Source organism: Fistularia commersonii, chromosome 9 (genome assembly GCF_037954325.1).
Source record: "Fistularia commersonii isolate RoL2024-O1a breed Wild chromosome 9, RoL_Fcom_v1.0, whole genome shotgun sequence".
Taxonomy (NCBI): Eukaryota; Metazoa; Chordata; class Actinopteri; order Syngnathiformes; family Fistulariidae; genus Fistularia; species Fistularia commersonii.
Window position 1 is genome coordinate 13,886,443 of NC_141292.1, and position 22,379 is coordinate 13,908,821.

Sequence of the window (22,379 nt, forward strand, 5' to 3'; positions counted from 1 at the left end):
ACCATGCTGTAGGTATCGGTGAAAGAGGGGGATGCTGCAATCAGGACATCAAATAGCGGAATTAATGTGGACCCTCCCTCTGCTGCCATTTATGCAATTTCACCTGCAGAAAAAGCTAGCGCCTTAATGACCATATCTTTGGTTACTGTGTTTGCTGAGAGTGGTGACCTCATCACTGCCTCCAGGAATTCCAAGGGCAAGGAGGCGCTAATGCCAATTTTATCGTGCAACTCAAGATCAAGATTATGTGAGCTTCTTTCCTCATTGCAAAAGCTGTGGTTGGTCTTTGACAAATTAGAACTTCTTACCTATCCTCCTGATCTCCAGGGTGAGCTTCCCATTGTTCTCTCGAAAGCAAGTGATGACAATGAAGAAGTTGAACTTATCGATTTTGTTGTATTCCGGGTAGGCCAGAGCTCTGAAAATTCATTATGCCAATCTCAGCCAGGTGTAAACTGTGGAAGGAATATAAGGGAATATAAACAGTATAGACGAGATTTGCAAGTTGAAAGAAAGAGTACAAATTGATGGGGCTGGTTGGGCTGGTATGCGAACTGCAGTTCGCATACCAGCCCCGGATAGGAGTGGAAGACGCCATCATCTATCTGCTGCACAGAATCTACACACACCTGGAGGAGGCAGGAAGCACTGTGAGAGTCATGTTCTTTGACTTCTCCAGTGCTTTTAACACCATTCGACCTGCCCTGCTGAACAGGAAGCTTCTGGACATGCAGGTAGATGCTCCACTCGCGGCCTGGATCAACAACTACCTCACAGGCCGGCCGCAGTACGTGAGGCTGGGGAACATCACGTCGGACACCATTGTGAGCAGCACGGGGGCTCCACAGGGGACAGTCCTGTCTCCCTTCCTGTTCACGCTCTACACCTCAGACTTCAGGTTCTCCTCGCAGTCCTGCCACCTGCAGAAATTCTCAGATGACTCTGCCATCGTGGGCTGCATCAACGGAGGCCAGGAGGAGGAGTACAGGAGCGTGGTGGACAGGTTTGTGGAGTGGTGTGGACTGAACCACCTCCAGCTCAATGTCACAAAGACAAAGGAGCTGGTGGTGGATTTCAGGAAACAGAGGACCCATCCGACCCCAGTCACCATCAGGGGTACAGAGGTGGACATTGTGGACAGTTATAAGTACCTGGGTGTCCACTTGGACAATAAACTGGACTGGACTATCAACACCAACGCCAGCTTCAAGAAGGGTCAGAGCCGCCTGTTCTTCCTCAGGAGGCTCAGATCTTTCAACGTCTGCAGGACCATGCTGCAGATGTTCTACCACTCGGTGGTGTCCAGCGTCATCTTCTACGCTGTTGTGTGCTGGGGCAGCAGGCTCAAGACAGCTGATGCGAACAGACTCAACAAGCTCATCAGGAGAGCTGGGTCTGTCCTGGGCGTGGAGCTGGAGTCTGTGGTGCAGGTGTCAGAGAGGAGGATGCTGAAGAAGCTCCTCAGCATCATGGACAACATCCATCACCCCCTGCATGCCACACTGACGTCCTGTAAGAGCTCTTTCAGCCGTAGACTGATACCACCGAGGAGCTCCACTGAACGCCACAGGAGGTCTTTCCTCCCCGAGGCGATCAGACTTTTTAATTCCTCTCCATTCAGCCGCCGGCAACCATAACAACCTATCTTTAACTTAAAAACAAACAAAATGTGCAATATCTCATTTCTGTGCAATATTCGGAACTGTGCATTATTTCATCTCATAACAGCTACACTGTGCAATATTTCATCTCATCTCATAACTGCTACATTATAATGTTAAGACACTTATAGGTTTATCACTGCTAACTAAGACACTTTATAGTTTCACTGAAACACTTTATAGTTTATAGTTTATTTTTATTTCTAATTCTGCCTTTCTTTTATTATTTATTACTGTTTTATATTCTGTAACTCTGGCACTGCAATTTCCTTCGGGATTAATAAAGTTGTTCTTATTCTTATTCTTATTCTTATCAACAGTTGTGTTTACACAATGTGCAACATGAGAGAGTGAAAATTGACATCTTGAAAGTGGAGTGCAGCTTTGGGTGTGCAAACTCACATGGTGAAGGTTGTATGCACACAGTTAAATAAAGGATTATATTCAATGGCCAGTTGAGTGCAGCACTGGCTGTACTGAATGTAAAGTGCAGTGAAGTGAAGAATAGGGTGCATTAAATTTTCCTGAGGTAGGAAATGGTTATTGAGTCCTGTTAGTTGTCCAGGAGTCTGCAGGCAGTTGGGTAAAAAGAGTTCTTCAGTTGTAACATACCTGGTGTGGTGCTTGGCAACAGAGGCAGCTCTCCTGTGGACTTTGTGGTAGAAGATACTCTGCAGAGAAGGCAGTGGGGTTCCGGTGATCTTCTCTGCAGTCCCCTGCAGTACCACTCCCTGAATTGGTGAGGATCTTAGGCAACATGCCGAACTTCTTCAGCCTCCTCAGAAAGTACAGCCACTATTGAGACTTCCAAACCATCCGTGTTGTGTTGAGTGACCAGTTGAGGTCCTCACTGATGTGGAAACCTCGTACTTAAAACTGCTCACCCTCTGCAATTCAAGATCTCGGATGAACAGTGGCTGATGATGACTCTTCCCATTCCTCATGTCCACCATCATCTCCTTCATCCTGTCCAAATTGAGGGTGAGATGGTTGTTCTCGAAACATGACACCAGACTGGCCACCTCTATCCTGAAGGCCATTTCTTCCTCCCCAATGATGCATCCTATCACTGCAGTGCCAGCTGCGAACTTCAGCATTGTCCTTGTGGCAGGCGACACAGTCATGAGTGCACAGGATGTTGAGGATGCGGCTAAGGACATATCCCTGAGGAGTGCCCATGTTCATAATGATGCTCGCTCAAGTTATATGATCTATCCTGACAGACTGGGGTCTGCCAGTCCGCAACTTTAGCCAGTGATGTGCAGGGAGGTTCATGGCTGGTGAGGCACTAACTTCATCGCATTCAGATTTACAAATATATGAACCCTACAGAATAGCTTATTCACCATTTGACTGGCAGCACTTAACAGGTTGTGTTTAAAATCTCGTATCAGATTTCTCCACACACACAAACTGTAGCACACAAAAAAAGCACCTTTAATGTTAAAAAATGTATTACAGCCTTATGTTTATTTATAAATGAAGTCCATGCGCCACTCCTGAACAAAAGCATCGATAACTTGATTATAGAAGTTGCAAGTTTGGATTTGTAATCCTCCATTTTGAAAGTAAGGAGAGGAAAAAATAAATGGATGGCTGCACTTGACTTGCCAATTTTAGCTTCCTCTTACTATATTCTGCAGCTGAGTGGTCGCAAAAAGAATCCCTGGAATCACGGGCACCCCCTACCATGAGGAAGGACAGCTGGGTGCCTCACTTTGTGGCTCTTCACACCTGATCGCTCAGCACGAGAAACACACATACAGCTTTTCACAAAAAACACTGTACATTGGAATTGTAGTTCATATCGCAAAAGTATTTGAACATTTTGAGAGGGTTTTAATGGCTACTGTGGGTTGAAGGAGGGGAGGATAGTGTGTTCGGAAGCAGAGAGTGAATAGGAAAGGCAAGAGTCTGGAACTGAGAGTAGGGACTTTGTATATTGGGACAATGACAGGAAAAGGTAGAGAGTTGGTTGACTTGATGCAGAGAAGGAAGGTGGATATACTGTGTGTCCGGGAGACCAAGTGGAGAGGTAGTAAGGCTAGAAGCTTAGGAGCAGGCTTCAAGTTGTACTATCATGGTACTGACAGGAAGAGAAATGGAAAAGGATATATCTTCAAGTTTGTTGGTTTGTTAGTAATGTTCTGGAGGTGAAAGGAATGTCTGATAGACTCATGGGCCTGAAACTGGAATTTGAAGGGGTGACGCTCAGTGTTGTTAGTGGTTATGTCCTGCAGGTGGGATGTAAGTTAGAGCGGAAGAAGAATTTCTGGAATGAGTTAGCTGAAGTGATGCAGAATATCTCTAGAGATAAGAGAGTGTGGTATTTGGTGCAGACTTCGATGGGCATGCTGGTGCAGACAATAGAGGGGATGGGCAGATTTGGTATACAGGATCAGAATGCAGAGGGGCAGATGGTGGTAGTGTTTGCAAAAAGGGATGTGAACACTGTTTTCCAGAAAAGACAGGAACATAGGGTAACTTATAAGAGCGGAGGTAGGAGCACACAGGTAGACTACATCTTGTACAGACAAGGTAAGCTGAAAGAGATCAGTGGAATGAGGACGTGCAAGAGTATATACAGAGAAAGCAGTTAGCAAAGAAGAAGCGGGACACTGAGAGGAATGAAGAGAACAGTCAGATACAGTATAAGGTAATGATAGCAATGGCCAAGGCAAAACAAAGGGTGTACGATGACAGTGTAAGGTAATGATAGCAATAGCCAAGGCAAAACAAAGGGTGTACGATGACTTGTATGCTCAGTTGGACAGGCATTGAAGGCATGGAAGAGTGGAAAGGCAATTGGTCCTGATGATATACCTGTGGAAGTATGGAAATGTTTAGGAGAGGCAGAGGTACAAGTTCTGACTAGATTATATCAAGATAGTCAGCGAGCCTCACATCCCCTCTGCATGCACGGTCCCAAAAAAACTGGGCTGCTTGGCACGTGCTCATTTCTGTTTCTCAAAACCATGCTGATATAATGTTTGTGGAAAGATTTATGATACACCATGATGCTCTACATGGTAATAAAGTCTTTGAAAGTGTGTTATAGAATTATTCTTGATGTACAGAGAATAAACTGCAGAGAGAAGGCCCAAGGTGTTGCAAACAGAACTGTGCTGCACCAGCAGTGGGAATAAGTAAGCTTACAGGTGCTTGTACTTCTAGAGTAAAAAGATAAATAAAACAAAATAAGGATGACTTTTACCACAGAGTATCAGCTTTTTATGGAGAAGGATAGGTAAATGGACTTGGTATACATGCAAAGGTAAGACTGCCAATTGTTTTGAGTTTGAGGCATTTGAAAATAATGACCTAAAGTGTTTAAATCTTTTTTCTTGTTATCCCCTTTAATGAACAACCTGTATTATATTTGATGAAAGCGTCAATATTTAAAGTTTTAAAACAACTAAAGGTTTAACTGAGGGTCAAAATTGAAATTGTGTTGTGCACCATGCTCCACTTTTGTTCATTTAGAATGATTCTAAATTGTTTAGAACACATGGGGATGCATCACAAATGTCTATCCATTGTTTCTTGCAGCTATAAAAGGAATGATCTTTCTGGGATAAATATATGTGTATTAATGCGTGTATGTGTAATTGAGTGGAATGCTGAAGGGATACAATGACAAATTACTAGTGGTAAATGGCCAGCATACTATTGAAAAAGGTACAAGATAATCTTTTCAGCTCTTACAATTGTAATTCTAACCCCAAAGAAGTCCAGCATACCCCGCGCTTTGAGAAAAGCTTGTTTATGCCGTCCTCTGCTGGGGACATTGTCACAAATTGCATTCCAGATGAGGTGGTTGGGGGGACAGGAAAAAGGAGGATACACATTTTGTTATGGGACGAAACATGTGTCAGTGTCTTCTCTTTTTCAGCGAATGGAGAATGGAGACTTCCGCTGATAATATCCAGTTTAATCTCTTGGATAGCTGAAAGGCTATAAAATAATTTCCAATCTTGAGGCTCGTCCAACGTTTTGAACGTTATATGCCTGAACAGATGAAATCAGGATTTTTTTTCGAACTCGTCATATTGATGTGGTTGAGAGAGAGAGATGAGAGAGAGATGAGAACAACTTTATTAATCCCGAAGGAAATTGTTGTGCCAGAATTTCAAGTAAAAACATAACAGTAATAGATAATAGTGGAAAGGAGGAAGAATAAGAAATATAATGAAATATAAATTGTCTTAGCTGTTAGCAGTAACTACAAAGATTGAAGATTCCCTGCGGCTGAGGGAAGAGGAATTAAAAAGTCTGATAGCCTCAGGTAGGAAAGACCTCCTTTAGCCGACTGAAAGAGTTCCGACAGGACATCAACGTGGCATGCAGGGGGTGATGGATGTTGTCCATGATGCTGTGGAGCTTCCTCATCATCCTCCTCTCTGAAACCTTCCGGTTCTAACAGATGCTGGGATGACTCTCCTACAAGTCTCCCCTCTGCATGTTACCGTGTCCTAAATTAGTATTCTTATTATTATGACCCTGAGTATCATACGTATGATGAGGATATCACATAATAAAAATAAATAAATAAATAAAATAAAATGTTAAAACTAAAAGGTGCTTGCCAATTGGTACAGGCATCCATCTGCAGCCAGCATTGATACTGGAAATCAAATATCTAACGGGCAGAGCTGTCGGAGTGAGAGTCAGGAGAGTGACTTCGAAGTGGACGCCACCCCTGGCAGGCAAGGGACAGTATCAGATTAAAGGTCAGTGTTTAAAAATAAAAGCAAAAAAAAATCATGAAGAATCAAGGTAGGTTGTCCATATTTATCATATTTAAGACAACTGAGGTATATACAGGTTCCACTCCCACTTAAATATCGTTTTATTAATTTAAAAGTCTCAATCCGGAATTCAAAGAACAAAGCAAGCAGCCAACGTTGACACTGGTTATGAATGATCTGAGGGGCAGAACCATTGGAGAGTGACAGTCAGGAGAGTTTCTTCAAGACAGACGCCCCCCCTCGCAGCCACCGAGCCGCGGAAAGACAGTAACCGTTTAAAGATCGGCGATTAAATATTAAAGGAAAAACAAAAACTTCTCAAGGTAAGTTGCCCATATTTATGATGACTGACATATATACGGGTTCAACCCCCAGTTAGATATAGTTTTATTCCCAATTAAAAGTCTGACCCGGAATTCAAAAGAAACTTCATGTGAAGATTTTTTTTTTTACATTATACAGATACAAGATTTCAGGTCAGGTCATTTTAGATGACAGACTGAGAATATATTTATTAGGTGAGTGTTTTAGATGCCCGTTATTGATTAACTTTCCTCTCTGAAGTGCTGGTTCAGTGTTGTTTTTTTACTTATTAGGTGAAGTACAGCTGTGTCCCTTTCTCCATAGAATATCATACCTCTCAGTTTTGTTCCACTTGGTTTCAAGTTGTAATCTGTATTTCTTTTTCAATGAATTATTTATTAATCCCTGCAGACCATGGCTACTCCAGAGGATGAGGAACCCGCAGAGTTGATCAGAAATGCTCTGCAATCCAGTGGTCCTGCCTCTGCTGCTGCAAGGATCCAGGAATATCTGGATGAGCAGAATAACATTCCGCTTCACATTGGCATCACTGGAGAGGCTGGCTCTGGAAAATCGACATTCGTGAACGCATTCAGAGGCATCAGCAGCAGGGACCCAGGAGCCGCTCCAACAGGTGTTGTGGAAACCACCACAGTTCCTATGCCGTACCTACATCCAGTCCACCAAAATGTTACTATATGGGACCTGCCTGGGATTGGCACTATGAATTTCCCAGCTGTTGCCTACCTGGAATTTGTGGAATTCAGCAAGTTTGATTTCTTCATCATCATCTCGGACACTCGCTTTCGAGAGAACGACGTGAAGCTCGCCCTGGAGACCAGGAGGATGGGCAAGAAGTTCTACTTTGTTCGGTCAAAGATCGACCACAGCTTACGTGACGAGGAAGAAACCCAGAATGATTTCAACCCGTTGGTGACTCTTCAAAAGATCCGTGACAATTGTATTGAAGGTAGGTGTTTTCGTCAGATACAATTCCTCTCTCCCTTACAGTATGGCAGCATTCTAAAGTATGAATTATTAAACTCTTAATTCATTGAAAAACAAGAGAGCTACACAACTAGTTTCCCTCATACACCAGAGCCCTCATAGACGGACATGCATTCTGAGTTGTCCGCACAATCTACTTCATTCTGCCTATCTTAAAATAGTTTGCCCATGTGTGTAGTAGACATAGAGACATAGGTACATTAGTTAATAACACCCATCCATTTAAATTAATGGAGAACCAGCAGATTCTGAAACTAAAGTGAACAAGATGCAAAAAGACATACATGTTTGTCGTTTTAAAGGCATTCTTTTTTAATCATTACCTGAAGTTCAATATTCCAAATACATGATTGACATGCCTGACTGTTAAGAAAAGAGATGAACATAAAATTTGCAAGTAACCGACTAAAAAGATTTAGGTAGTTTTTCGGTATTCATACGCACTATCAAACATGGCCCTCTTTACTCGGCAGGACTTAAGAAACAAGGTTTCCAGGATCCACAGGTTTTCCTGATCTCCAGTCGCTCTCTCCACCAGCACGACTTTGTTAAGTTACAGGAGACCTTGGAGAGGGAACTTCCCAAACACAAGACGGATGCGCTGCTGCTCGCCATGCCCAACGTCAGCCGTGGCATCATTGGAAAGAAGAAGTCAGCTTTTCAGAAGAAGATCAAGTACTATGCCGCTCTGTCTGCTTTTGTGGCGTCGGCACCGGTTCCTGGGCTTTCTTTCACTTTTGATGTTGCCATTCTGGTTAAGATCATAAAAGAGTACCAGCTGGCATTTAATCTTGATCCCGAGTCGCTGGATAAACTTGCTGTTAGCGCTCGCGTGCCCTTGGAATCCCTGAAGGCAGTGATAAGGTCAACACTCTCAGCAAACACACTAACCAAAGATATGGTCATTAAGGTGCTGGCCTTTTCTGCAGGTGAAACGGCATTAATGGCAGCAGAGGAAGGGTCCAGATTCATTCCACTATTTGGTATCCCGATTGCAGCAGCCCTCTCTTTCACCGCAACCTACAGCATGTTGAACACTGCACTCAACATGCTTGCGGATGATGCGCAGAGAGTGTTCACAAAAGCCCTGGGTTTGGACACCTCAGTGTGATACCAACCCAGGCAGAGTTTGAATCAGTCCAGTCAGCCTCGCTGGTCCCCCCACTGGTCATTTGCGATCGATAATGTCGTGTTTGGGACTCATCCAAATTTGTCATCTCTTGCAAAGTTTTACATTGAATTGTTTTGTGTAACACCGTGTTGTATGATACGCTACAGACAATTAGGTAAAGTTCTAGTTCACTTTCCTGATACTTTTGGTTTTCAAATTTATCAAATTATTTGTTTTTTGAGACAGCAGCATATTTTAGGTTCTGTTGAGGACTTTTTGTGTGTGTTTTGTTGTCCAAATGATATGCAGATTTATTTCTTCCACCATACAAACATGAAAAATTAAAAAGGTGTGGTCATTCATGAATGTGGTTTAACCATCACATAATGCCACAGGTTATGGCTATACGTATTTACAAGTGCCACTTGAACAGCATTCAACTGATTTTGGTTTTCATCCACAATATTTTATTCTCTTCTTTTTAATATCAATAAGTCATTATTTCTATTTTATATTGCATCAAGTATACAACAAATTCAATGTATGCAGTTTCTTTATACGGGACATGAGTTTTAAGTGTTTCTTTGTTTAGAGTGTCAAGCCTTGTGCACACATACTCATCCCCAGTAAGCTGTTAGAATTTCTTCCACACCTTCTTTTATATCCATAATATTCACATTCTTTTTATCAATAAGATGATTTCAGTTCAATATTACCGTCACGTGACAGAATTTAATGTCTCTAATTTCAAGTATCTGTTTCAGTACTCATATTGAAAGTGTATTTTTGCTCAAAGCGTCAAACCTTGTGCAAATCACAGTACTCTAGGAAGATATGTTTGCCTTGGATTCAAAATGTCATATAAACCATTCATCAGAAAGGACATGTGTGCTCATTATACATATTCCATTGTCCCTTATCAGTCATTTGCCTGGGCGATTACCTGTGCAGCAATGACGCTCCTCCTCAATCAGAAATGCAAAACTATTTTTTAAGTTGCAATGGTAACCCGAGACAAGGGTCTCTGCCATGTATAATACTATAAGTTGAGATCATGGTTTGGCACCTTATCATGTCATATTATTGAGGCATTTTCATGTGGCCGATCTTCTCCTTTTGGCTTTTCTCTTTAGAGGTTGCCACAGCGAAACAACTTTCTCCATCCAACCCTATTCTCGGTATTATCCTCTCTCACACCAACTACCTTCATATCTTCTGTCACTACGTCCATAAATCCTCTCTTTGGTCTTCCTCGAGACCCCTTGCCTGGCAGCTCCAATTCCAGCATCCGTCTACCAATATATTCACTATCCCTCCTTTGTACATGACTGACCCATCTCAGTCTGGCCTCTCTGACCTTCTCACCAAAACATCTAACATGTGTTGTTCATCTGATGGACTCATTCCTGATCCTATCTATCCTGGTCACTCCCAAAGAGAACATTAGCATCTCCATATCTGCGACCTCCAGCTCTGCCTCCTGTCTTTTCATCATTGGATCTGCCATTAGGTCATACAGCATCGCTGGTCTCACCACTGTCTTGTACACCATTCCTCTCATTCTGGCCGATAGTCTTCGCATAGTACCCCTGACACTTTTCTCCACCCATTCCAACCTGCTTGAAACCATCTCTTAACCTCTTTTCCACACTCCCCATTGCTTTGGACTGTACTCTCCAAAGCCCTGGGTTGGACACCTCAGTGTGATACCAACCCAGGCAGAGTTTGAATTCGTCCTGTCAGCCTCGCTTGCCATTTGAAATCAATAATGAAGGGTTTGGGACTCATCCAACTTTGTCAAATCTTGCAAAGTTTTACATTTAATTGTTTTGTGTAACACCTAAGCTTTTGAAAATAAGGTCAAGTGCTTGTTCATTCTCCTGATACTTTTGGTCTTCATCAAAATTTACCAAATATTTTGTTTTTTGAATCGTGACAATTGATCAGGGGTTGTCCTCCTAGCTTAACTAACACAAGACAGCAGCAGATTTTAGCTTTGTAGTGGCGTGAAGGACTTTTTGTTTGTGTTTTGTTGTCCAAAGGATGTGCAGATTTATTTTTTCTGCCATACAGCCATGAAAAATTAAAAAGGTGTGGTCATTCATGACTATGATTTAACCATCACATAATGCCACAGGTTATAGCTATACGTATTTACAAGTGCCACTTGAACAGCATTTAACTGACTCTTCAGGCACGCTTTTCTTCATACACTTTCATTCCACGATTTTGGTATGAGTTTGAATCAGTCCAGCCAGCTCCACTGGTCCCCCCACTTACTATTTGAAATCAACAATGTAGGGTTTGGGACTCATCCAAATTTGTCATCTCTGGCCAACTTAACATTTTAGTGTTTTGTGTAACACCTTGCTGTATGATAAACCTTAGGCAGTAAGTCAATAAACAATTCTTGTTTTCCCTCATCATACCTTGTGCACAATGAACGCATTCCTAGGAAGGTCTTTCCACAATTTCTTTTTCATCCATGATATTAATATTCTCTTTATCAGTAAGATGTTTTCAGTTCAATATTGCTGTCAACTCAAGCCAGAGTTTAAATGGTTCCAATTTCATCTGTTTGTTAGGGTAGTCCTTTTGAATGTGTATTTCTGTTCAAAGTATCAAGCCTAATGCAAATCACAGTCTCTGCTCACTGAATGCCTCCCCAGGAAGGTGTGTTTGATCTTGGATTTAAATGAGAACTGTTGAAAATGTAAAATAAAGGATATATCGGAAAGCACTTGTGACGCACGTTCCATTGTTCCATCATCATCATCATCTGCCTGGGTGTAACAATGACGTTCCTCACTGGCAGCCTCAATCGAGCGTCGTCCTCTCATTAAGTGTTCACCTCCCATGTAAAGTACAGGGAATGCAAAAAACCTTTCTGGCAGAACAGGTTTAAAATCGACACCCAAAGTGGGGAGAGATTTATGTTACTACAGTAACCCTGAACAATGGTCTCTCTGCCATGTTTAACACTGTCATACTTCAATGAAGACGTCAATCTCATTTCAAAAACACAATCAAGCTAGAAAAACACATGATACAGCAACTTAAACAAAAAAATGTAAGTAACAAGTTATTTTAACCTATATTTACAATTCAACTGAATTGATCAAGTGGTTTCATACGTTGCCATTTCACTTTACACCAAGTAGCATTCACCCCATAACGCTCACATACCAGTGGTGACATAGCTGCCATTGTAAGGTGCTGTCTGGGCCATTGGGAGCAACTTGCGATTCAGTGTCTTGCCCAACGACACTTCCACATACGAATAGGGAATCTAACCTCCAACCTTCTGACCAGAGGGACGCCCGCTCTACTAACTGAGCCACAGCTGGCTCAGACAATCTTAACTAACACACTGGATCTGGTCTGTTAAATGGGCCATGAAACATCTGCAATAAGAAAAACAAAGCCCAGTCCCATAAGATATGTCAATGAGTGATGATGACCTGGATGACAGAACCCTCCTAGACACCCTAGGGTGGAACAAAAAAGCTTATGAAATGCTGTCCTCTGCTGCAGACAAATGCACTTTGGCAGTATAGTCAATAAAGATGTCCATCCATCTATCCATCCATCGCCTGCCGCTTATCCTACTTAGGGTCGCAGGGGATGCTGGAGCCGATCCCAGACGGGGTACACCCTGGACCAGTTGCCAGTCAATCTTAGGGCTCAATAAAGATGTGTGTAAGGTGCTACCAACTTTGAACCACTGGTACTTTGGATCTTCGGTGACTGAATTGCACTTTTTGTAAGTCGCTTTGGATAAAAGTGTCTGCCAAATGACTGTAATGTAATGTAATGTAAAAGGTAAAGAATGCAGATTAGCATTATTTTGAGTGTTTAATTGCATGAGTACATAATAATAATTTATCCTGTAGTAATCCCTGTGGGGAAATTCAATCTCTAAAATTAACCCATCACTGCACTCCTGCCCAAGACATCATGTCTTGGATATGCGTAGACCAACGTCATGACGCAAGCAGTGCATCCAAACGTTATCGTCAATTCAGTTTACTGCCGTTATCTGAATATTACATCACTGTTTTTTTCAAAGTTATCTGCCACTTTTGGTTACTTCAAAACTCAAACATCAGACATGAAGGTAAATGATTACATTTATTTGATGCAATAAACACGTAAGTAAACGTTCATTCGATCTCTGAACAATGATAAACTATGGGGTAAACAAATAGATTGCTTCAGTGCAATACACGGGTAAGTAAACATTCATTTAGTCTGTGAATAACAATAAAACACTATGAGGTAAACAATTACCGGTAGATTGTTTCAGTATAAAACAGGTAGATGCAGAAATGAAATATTCTATGCTCAAAATATTGAGCATAGAAACAACATTATTGATTCTTTCAAATATAGAGCCTAGAATCAACCTTGGAAATACTTTCAAATGCAACAATAAACAAAATGACACTCAGATAGTAATTTTGAATGTTTTCCTTAAGGTAATTCCCAGTACAGAGCATAAAATAAACAATCTTATAAAGATAAAGATAACTCGTTTTGTTTTTCATCTATTTTCAAACTAAAATATTCAGTCCGTTTCTCAGTTTCATTTTTTTTTTTTTAACAATCCATTTCATAATTTTTTAGGTGTCTGTTTTCCTCAGGCTGTTTCAAAGTCATTGAGGTATTGTAGAGGCTGTCGGCACCTGGCCAGGCACTGTGTCTGTGGTGACTTCCTCCTCTTCTTCTGCTGCAGATATGTCACGCAGGCCAGGGTTGAGCTTGTTGAAGATAAAGGGGTTTCCTATCGCACAGTGTCCACTCCGCTCAGCTGTGGCCATAGAGCCCTTGACAGTGGTCACTCTCCACAGCTTGGAATTGTAGCCTGCGGTAAGTTTTCAGTGCCTGGCCTGAGAGCACAACACCGCGGGGTTGCCAGGTTGGAGATTGTAAGGTGCAGCATGATGGTGAGTGCTGCTCTCCATGTAGGCAACAAAGAGGGTCTTTCAGAGCGTTCTCATGAACCTCTTTACCGTAGCATTTGCCTTAGGCCACAGTGGTGTGATCTTTTGATGGGGGGACCCCATGTAGGTTACAAATTTGCCTAACAGCTCACTGTTGTAGCGGGGGCTGTTGTCTGTCTTCACTGTTCTGGGGATGCCAAGCATCAAGAAGCTCTTTTCCATGACAGGTATAAAAGAGTTTGCAGAGGTGGAGTGCATGATCTCAACTACAGGGTATCGGGAGTACTGATCCACAATAACTAGTAGCTGTTCAACTGACGGCAGTGAGCCACAGAAGTCTGCTCTGATGTCAAACCTGGCCGGGTCTGACATCTGCAGAGGCTCATTGTGTGTCTCAGGTCTAGTAGCTTGACATGCTAGGCAGTTTCTCACCATCACCTCAGCTTGTCGATCAATGTGTGGAAACCACACCTTTTCTCTTTGGAGGGCCTTTGCCTTGGTGATTCCTTGATGTGCATCGTGTGCAAGCTGAAGGACCCTTTGCTCGAGTGAGGAGGGAATGATTCTGGAACCCTTCAGTATGATGTCATTTTCGTGTGACTTTAAAAGCTCTATTTTAGCATCGCCTCAGTATCATCCATCCAGCCATTGCTTTTCGTGTATTGCCCCGCATGATGAGGTTTACGTACTCTTCAGCGACTATTGTTGCATGAGTGTTTTTAGTGTGTGGCTGTGCTTGTATTGAGTGGTGGGACATATAGGCATATAGGCATATTTTGTACTCCACCTTGAGGAAATATGGCTGTCGCCATTGCTCGATGCAGGCTGGCTGCTTGGACCTCTAAAGGTTCAAATAGTTAACTTCCTTTCATAGCTTTTCCCCTGGTTGTGCTGCTTCCAGACATGCATTTTCATATTAAAGCATCTAATCAATCACATTTCAGCCATCATCTGTTGCCAGGCAGGGTCAAAGTCAAAGAAATCTGCCTGGGTGGGGCCCTGAACAATCAGTTCTGCTAGCCCTTTACGCAAAAAAAATAAATGTTGATGATGCTGCTGCTTCAACCAATCAGATTTTGACCTGGCGACATCCAAAGCCTTCAAGCAGGCTACAGCAACATCAGCGTATTCACACCCTCTGATTGGATAGTCAGCGAGTGGACTAGTGTACTGGCAAGGAGAAGCGTACTAGCGAGCTGCGAACAGAAATATAGCTGTGTTTGTTTAATATTGGTTTTATCATACTGCGATGGCTGCGGGAGGAGAGAAGCGTATTTAGTTGCTAGTACATTGTTAAAGCCATTTTCTAGATGGAGTTTTGAAGAAAAGCTGGACATAGTAAAGAAAGGTCTGGCAACTACCAAGCTGGCGAAACTGTCATAACCAGAAAAAGGATTTGTCCAACATTGTCAAGCCACTAACCATGACTGGTACTCCTGGCTCACAGGCTCTTAGGTACAGTGCAAATCATATTGCTGGGAGTGCTTGTTCTTCTTCTTCTTCTTCTTCTTCTTTCGGCTTTTCCCGTCAGGGGTCGCCACAGCGAGTCAACTTTCTCCATCTAACCCTATTCTCTGTATCTTCCTCTCTCACACCAACTACCTTCATATCCTCTCTCACTACGTCCATAAATCTTCTCTTTGGTCTTCCTCGAGACCTCTTGCCTGGCAGCTCCAATTCCAGCATCCGTCTACCAATATATTCTCTGTCTCTTCTCTGTACATGACCGAACCATCTCAGTCTGGCTTCTCTGACCTTCTCTCCAAAACATCGAACATGTGCCGTCCCTCTGATAGACTCATTCCTGATCCTCTCCATCCTGGTCACTCCCAAAGAGAACCTCAACATCTTCATCTCTGCAACCTCTAGTTCTGCCTGCTGTCTTTTGGTCATTGGAACAGTTTCTAGTCCAAACATCATCGCTGGTCTCACCACTGTCTTGTACACCTTTCCTTTTATTCTGGCTGAAAGTCTTCTATCACATAGTACCCCTGACACGTTTCTCCACCCATTCCAACCTGCTTGGACCTGTCTCTTCACCTCTTTTCCACACTCTCCGTTGCTCTGGACTGTTGACCCAAAGTACCTGAAATCCTCCAGCTTCTTGATCTCCACACCCTGTAGCCTCACCGTTCCATCTGAGTTCCTCTCATTCACACACATATATTCTGTCTTGCTGCGACTAACTTTCATTCCTCTCCTTTCCAGAGCATACCTCCACCTCTCTAGATTTTCCTCTACCTGTTTTCTGCTCTCACTACAGATCACAATGTCACCCGCAAACATCATGGTCCATGGGGATTCCTGTCTAACCTCATCTGTCAGCCTGTCCATCACCATTGCAAACAAGAAGGGGCTCAGAGCTGATCCCTGATGGAGTCCCACCTCCACCTTGAACTTCTCGGTTACCCCGACAGCACACCGTACCAGTGTCTCACAGCTAGCATACATGTCCTGCGCCAGTCTAACATACTTGCCACTCCAGACTTCCTCATACAATACCAGAGCTCCTCTCTTGGCACCCTGTCATATGCTTTTTCTAGGTCTACAAAAACGCAATGCAACTCCCTCTGACCTTCTCTGTACTTTTCTATTAACATTCTCAACGCAAATACTGCATCTGTAGTACTCTTTCTAGGCATGAAGCCATACTGCTGTTCACAAATGCTGACTTCTGCTCTCAGTCAAGTTTCCACTACTCTTTCCCATAACTTCATTGTATGTCTCATCAACTTAATCCCTCTATAGTTGCCACAATTCTGCACATCCCCTTTATTCTTAAAAATAGGCACCATCACACTTTGTCTCCATTCTTCAGGCATCTTCTCACTCTCTAAGATCCTGTTGAATAATCTAGTCAGGAAATCTACCGCTGCCTCTCCTAGACACTTCCACACCTCCACAGGTATATCATCAGGACCAACTGCTTTTCCACTCTTCATCCTCTTCAATGCCTTCCTCACTTCACTTTTACTAATTTTTGCTACTTTGTGGTCAACAATGATCACCTCTTCTACCCTTGCCTCTCTTTCATTTTCCACATTCATCAGCTCTTCAAAGTGCTCTTTCCATCTTCCCATCACTCTTGTAGCATCTGTCAATACATTCCCCTCTCTGTCCTTAATCACCCGGACCTGTTGTACATCCTTTCCATCTTTATCTCTCTGTTTCGCCAACCTGTATAGATCATTCTCACCCTCCTTACTATCCAACCGAGCATACAAGTCATCATAAGCCCTTTGTTTTGCCTTTGCTACCTCTATCTTTACCTTTCGCCGCAACTCCCTGAACTCCTGTCTGTTCTCTTCAGTCCTCTCAGTATCCCACTTCTTCTTCGCTAACCTCTTTCTCTGTATACACTCCTGCACTTCCTCATTCCACCACCAAGTCTCCTTATCTACTTTCCTTCCAGATGACACACCAAGTACTCTTCTACTTGTCTCCCTGATAACACAAGCTGTTGTTGTCCAATCATCTGGAAGCTCACCCTGACCACCCAGACCCTTTCTCAACTCCTCCCTGAAAACCATGCAACACTCCTCCCTTTTCAGCTTCTGGGAGTGCTTGTTATTTGCCACTTATTGACATGGTTATTGGAGCCACACTGGGTTCGCAGATCTGGCTTGCCTAAGCAAGGCTGCAACAAGACACCAAGGCACTGCCGGACACATACAAGAAACTGTGCTTTCCAAAACTTTTTGGGAAACGGGAGTGGATCTACGGCTGAGCGAACAAGTGCACAGGGAAACAGTGCTCCACAATGAAAAGGGAATAGGAAAATCCTTAAAAGACTGATAGACTGTGTCATTTAATTATTAGGGGGGTGGATTGATTCGATGCACTATTGATTGCCTAGGTGTAAAATGCACGGCCTGCCACTGCTGTTTGGGAGTAATGCCTCTCTCCATCACTGAGCACTCAGCTTGCATGTGCGATTATGTGTCTCTTTGCCTTGTTCTTTTGTAGCAGTATTGCCCCAGTACTACCAGACTGGTGTCAATAACGAGCTCTGTTTCCATGACCATCAATTCAGTTTATTGGCATTATCTTAATATTACAGGGCAGATGACTTGTGAGGGGACAATGGAACATTGGTTTATCATGACCACACAAGAACTTTCTCATGAATGTTTCAATTGACATCTCTAGTGCTGTTCATATGAATCCAAGGCAAACATACCTTCTGGTGAGCAGAAATGTAACATTTAAATGGACTTGTAAAGTCAGACACAAACTGTAGCTCTTTGGGATGGCTAAGCCACAGTCATGAAGATAATGCCTTTCCAGCTTTTCATGGCTGTATGAGGGAGAAAAAAAATCTGCCCAACCCTTGGAATAAAAAACAGTGGGAGCGAAAGGAACTACAAAAGCAACTGGACGTTGCTCGGGACAACATGTGCAGAAGTCATGGACGTAACAACAAAGGTAAAATCTGTCTTGTGTCACAGTTTTTTTTATGCTAACAACACAATCCTGATACTGTTACAATTCAAAAACAAACAATTTGATACATTCGATGGGAAAGGGTATCAGAAAGCATGCTGAGTGCAGTGTTCACCATGCTGTAGGTATCGGTGAAAGAGGGGGATGCTGCAATCAGGACACCAAATAGCGGAATTAATGTGGACCCTCCCTCTGCTGCCATTTATGCAATTTCACCTGCAGAAAAGGCTAGCGCCTTAATGGCCATATCTTTGGTTACTGTGTTTGCTGAGAGTGGTGACCTCATCACTGCCTCCAGGAATTCCAAGGGCAAGGAGGCGCTAATGCCAATTTTATCGTGCAACTCAAGATCAAGATTATGTGAGCTTCTTTCCTCATTGCAAAAGCTGTGGTTGGTCTTTGACAAATTAGAACTTCTTACCTATCCTCCTGATCTCCAGGGTGAGCTTCCCATTGTTCTCTCGAAAGCAAGTGATGACAATGAAGAAGTTGAACTTATCGATTTTGTTGTATTCCGGGTAGGCCAGAGCTCTGAAAATTCATTATGCCAATCTCAGCCAGGTGTAAACTGTGGAAGGAATATAAGGGAATATAAACAGTATAGACGAGATTTGCAAGTTGAAAGAAAGAGTACAAATTGAAATATCAACAGTTGTGTTTACACAATGTGCAACATGAGAGAGTGAAAATTGACATCTTGAAAGTGGAGTGCAGCTTTGGGTGTGCAAACTCACATGGTGAAGGTTGTATGCACACAGTTAAATAAAGGATTATATTCAATGGCCAGTTGAGTGCAGCACTGGCTGTACTGAATGTAAAGTGCAGTGAAGTGAAGAATAGGGTGCATTAAATTTTCCTGAGGTAGGAAATGGTTATTGAGTCCTGTTAGTTGTCCAGGAGTCTGCAGGCAGTTGGGTAAAAAGAGTTCTTCAGTTGTAACATACCTGGTGTGGTGCTTGGCAACAGAGGCAGCTCTCCTGTGGACTTTGTGGTAGTAGATACTCTGCAGAGAAGGCAGTGGGGTTCCGGTGATCTTCTCTGCAGTCCCCTGCAGTACCACTCCCTGAATTGGTGAGGATCTTAGGCAACATGCCGAACTTCTTCAGCCTCCTCAGAAAGTACAGCCACTATTGAGACTTCCAAACCATCCGTGTTGTGTTGAGTGACAAGTTGAGGTCCTCACTGATGTGGAAACCACGTACTTAAAACTGCTCACCCTCTGCAATTCAAGATCTCGGATGAACAGTGGCTGATGATGACTCTTCCCATTCCTCATGTCCACCATCATCTCCTTCATCCTGTCCATATTGAGGGTGAGATGGTTGTTCTCGAAACATGACACCAGATTGGCCACCTCTATCCTGAAGGCCATTTCTTCCTCCCCAATGATGCATCCTATCACTGCAGTGCCAGCTGCGAACTTCAGCATTGTCCTTGTGGCAGGCGACACAGTCATGAGTGCACAGGATGTTGAGGATGCGGCTAAGGACATATCCCTGAGGAGGGCCAATGTTCATAATGATGCTCGCTCAAGTTATATGATCTATCCTGACAGACTGGGGTCTGCCAGTCTGCAACTTTAGCCAGTGATGTGCAGGGAGGTTCATGGCTGGTGAGGTACTAACTTCATTGCATTCAGATTTACAAATATATGAACCCTACAGAATAGCTTATTCACCATTTGACTGGCAGCACTTAACAGGTTGTGTTTAAAATCTCGTGTCAGATTTCTCCACACACACAAACTGTAGCACACAAAAAAAGCACCTTTAATATTAAAAAATGTATTACAGTCTTATGTTTATTTATAAATGAAGTCCATGCGCCACTCCTGAACAAAAGCATCAATAACTTGATTATAGAAGTTGCAAGTTTGGATTTGTAATCCTCCATTTTGAAAGTAAGGAGAGGAAAAAATAAATGGATGGCTGCACTTGACTTGCCACTTTTAGCTTCCTGTTACTATATTCTGCAGCTGAGTGGTCCCAAAAAGAATCCCTGGAATCACGGGCCCCCCTACCATGAGGAAGGACAGCTGGGTGCCTCACTTTGTGGCTCTTCACACCTGATCGCTCAGCACGAGAAACACACATACAGCTTTTCACAAAAAATACTGTACATTGGAATTGTAGTTCATATCGCAAAAGTATTTAAACATTTTGAGAGGGTTTTAATGGCTACTGTGGGTTGAAGGAGGGGAGGATAGTGTGTTCGGAAGCAGAGAGTGAATAGGAAAGGCAAGAGTCTGGAACTGAGAGTAGGGACTTTGTATATTGGGACTATGACAGGAAAAGGTAGAGAGTTGGTTGACTTGATGCAGAGAAGGAAGGTGGATATACTGTGTGTCCAGGAGACCAAGTGGAGAGGTAGTAAGGCTAGAGGCTTAGGAGCAGGCTTCAAGTTGTACTATCATGGTACTGACAGGAAGAGAAATGGAAAAGGATATATCTTCAAGTTTGTTGGTTTGTTAGTAATGTTCTGGAGGTGAAAGGAATGTCTGATAGACTCATGGGCCTGAAACTGGAAATTGAAGGGGTGACGCTCAGTGTTGTTAGTGGTTATGTCCTGCAGGTGGGTACAGGTGGGTAAGTTAGAGCGGAAGAAGAATTTCTGGAATGAGTTAGCTGAAGTGATGCAGAATATCCCTAGAGATAAGAGAGTGTGGTATTTGGTGCAGACTTCGATGGGCATGTTGGTGCAGACAGTAGAGGGGATGGGCAGATTTGGTATACAGGATCAGAATGCAGAGGGGCAGATGGTAGGAATGAAGAGAACAGTCAGATACAGTATAAGGTAATGATAGCAATAGCCAAGGCAAAACAAAGGGTGTACGATGACTTGTATGCTCAGTTGGACAGGCATTGAAGGCATGGAAGAGTGGAAAGGGAATTGGTCCTGATGATATACCTGTGGAGGTATGGAAATGTCTAGGAGAGGCAGAGGTACAAGTTCTGACTAGATTATATCAAGATAGTCAGCGAGCCTCACATCCCCTCTGCATGCACAGTCCCAAAAAAACCGGGCTGCTTGGCACGTGCTCATTTCTGTTTCTCAAAACCATGCTGATACAATGTTTGTGGAAAGATTTATGATACACCATGATGCTCTACACGGTAATAAAGTCTTTGAAAGTGTGTTATAGAATTATTCTTGATGTAAAGAGAATAAACTACAGAGAGAAGGCCCAAGGTGTTGCAAACAGAACTGTGCTGCACCAGCAGTGGGAATAAGTAAGCTTACAGGTGCTTGTTGCTACTGTACTTCTAGAGTAAAAAGATAAATAAAACAAAATAAGGATGACTTTTACCACAGAGTATCTGCTTTTTATGGAGAAGGATAGGTAAATGGACTTGGTATACATGCAAAGGTAAGACTGCTAATTGTTTTGAGTGTGAGGCATTTGAAAATAATGACCTAAAGTGTTTAAATCTTTTTTCTTGTTATCCCCTTTAATGAACAACCTGTATTATATTTGATGAAAGTGTCAATATTTAAAGTTTTAAAACAACTAAAGGTTTAACTGAGGGTCAAAATTGAAATTGTGTTGTGCACCATACTCCACTTTTGTTCATTTAGAATGATTCTAAATTGTTTAGAACACATGGGGATGCATCACAAATGTCTATCCATTGTTTCTTGCTGCTATAAAAGGAATGATCTTTCTGGGATAAATATATGTGTATTAATGCGTGTATGTGTAATTGAGTGGAATGCTGAAGGGATACAATGACAAATTACTAGAGGTAAATGGCCAGCATGCTATTGAAAAAGGTACAAGATAATCTTTTCAGCTCTTACAATTGTAATTCTAACCCCAAAGAAGTCCAGCATACCCCGCGCTTTGAGAAAAGCTTGTTTATGCCGTCCTCTGCTGGGGACATTGTCACAAATTGCATTCCAGATGAGGTGGCTGGGGGGACAGGAAAAAGGAGGATACACATTTTGTTATGGGACGAAACATGTGTCAGTGTCTTCTCTTTTTCAGCGAATGGAGAATGGAGACTTCCACTGATAATGTCCAGTTTAATCTCTTGGATAGCTGAAAGGCTATAAAATAATTTCCAATCTTGAGGCTCGTCCAACGTTTTGAACGTTATATGCCTGAACAGATGAAATCAGGATTTTTTTTTCGAACTCGTCATATTGATGTGGTTGAGAGAGA

General features: G+C 42.7%; 1 protein-coding gene across 1 annotated transcript; it reads left to right on the forward strand.

Moving 5' to 3' along the window:
• The first annotated feature begins 6,603 nt into the window (after nt 1-6,603).
• Nucleotides 6,604-9,711, forward strand: LOC147231299 (interferon-inducible GTPase 5-like). The gene is made up of 3 exons (XM_086152617.1): nt 6,604-6,732; nt 7,124-7,682; nt 8,194-9,711. Exons 2-3 carry the CDS (start codon nt 7,127-7,129, stop codon nt 8,829-8,831), a joined length of 1,194 nt encoding a protein of 397 aa, XP_086008743.1. The 5' UTR covers nt 6,604-6,732; nt 7,124-7,126; the 3' UTR covers nt 8,832-9,711.
• The last annotated feature ends 12,668 nt before the right edge of the window (nt 9,712-22,379 follow it).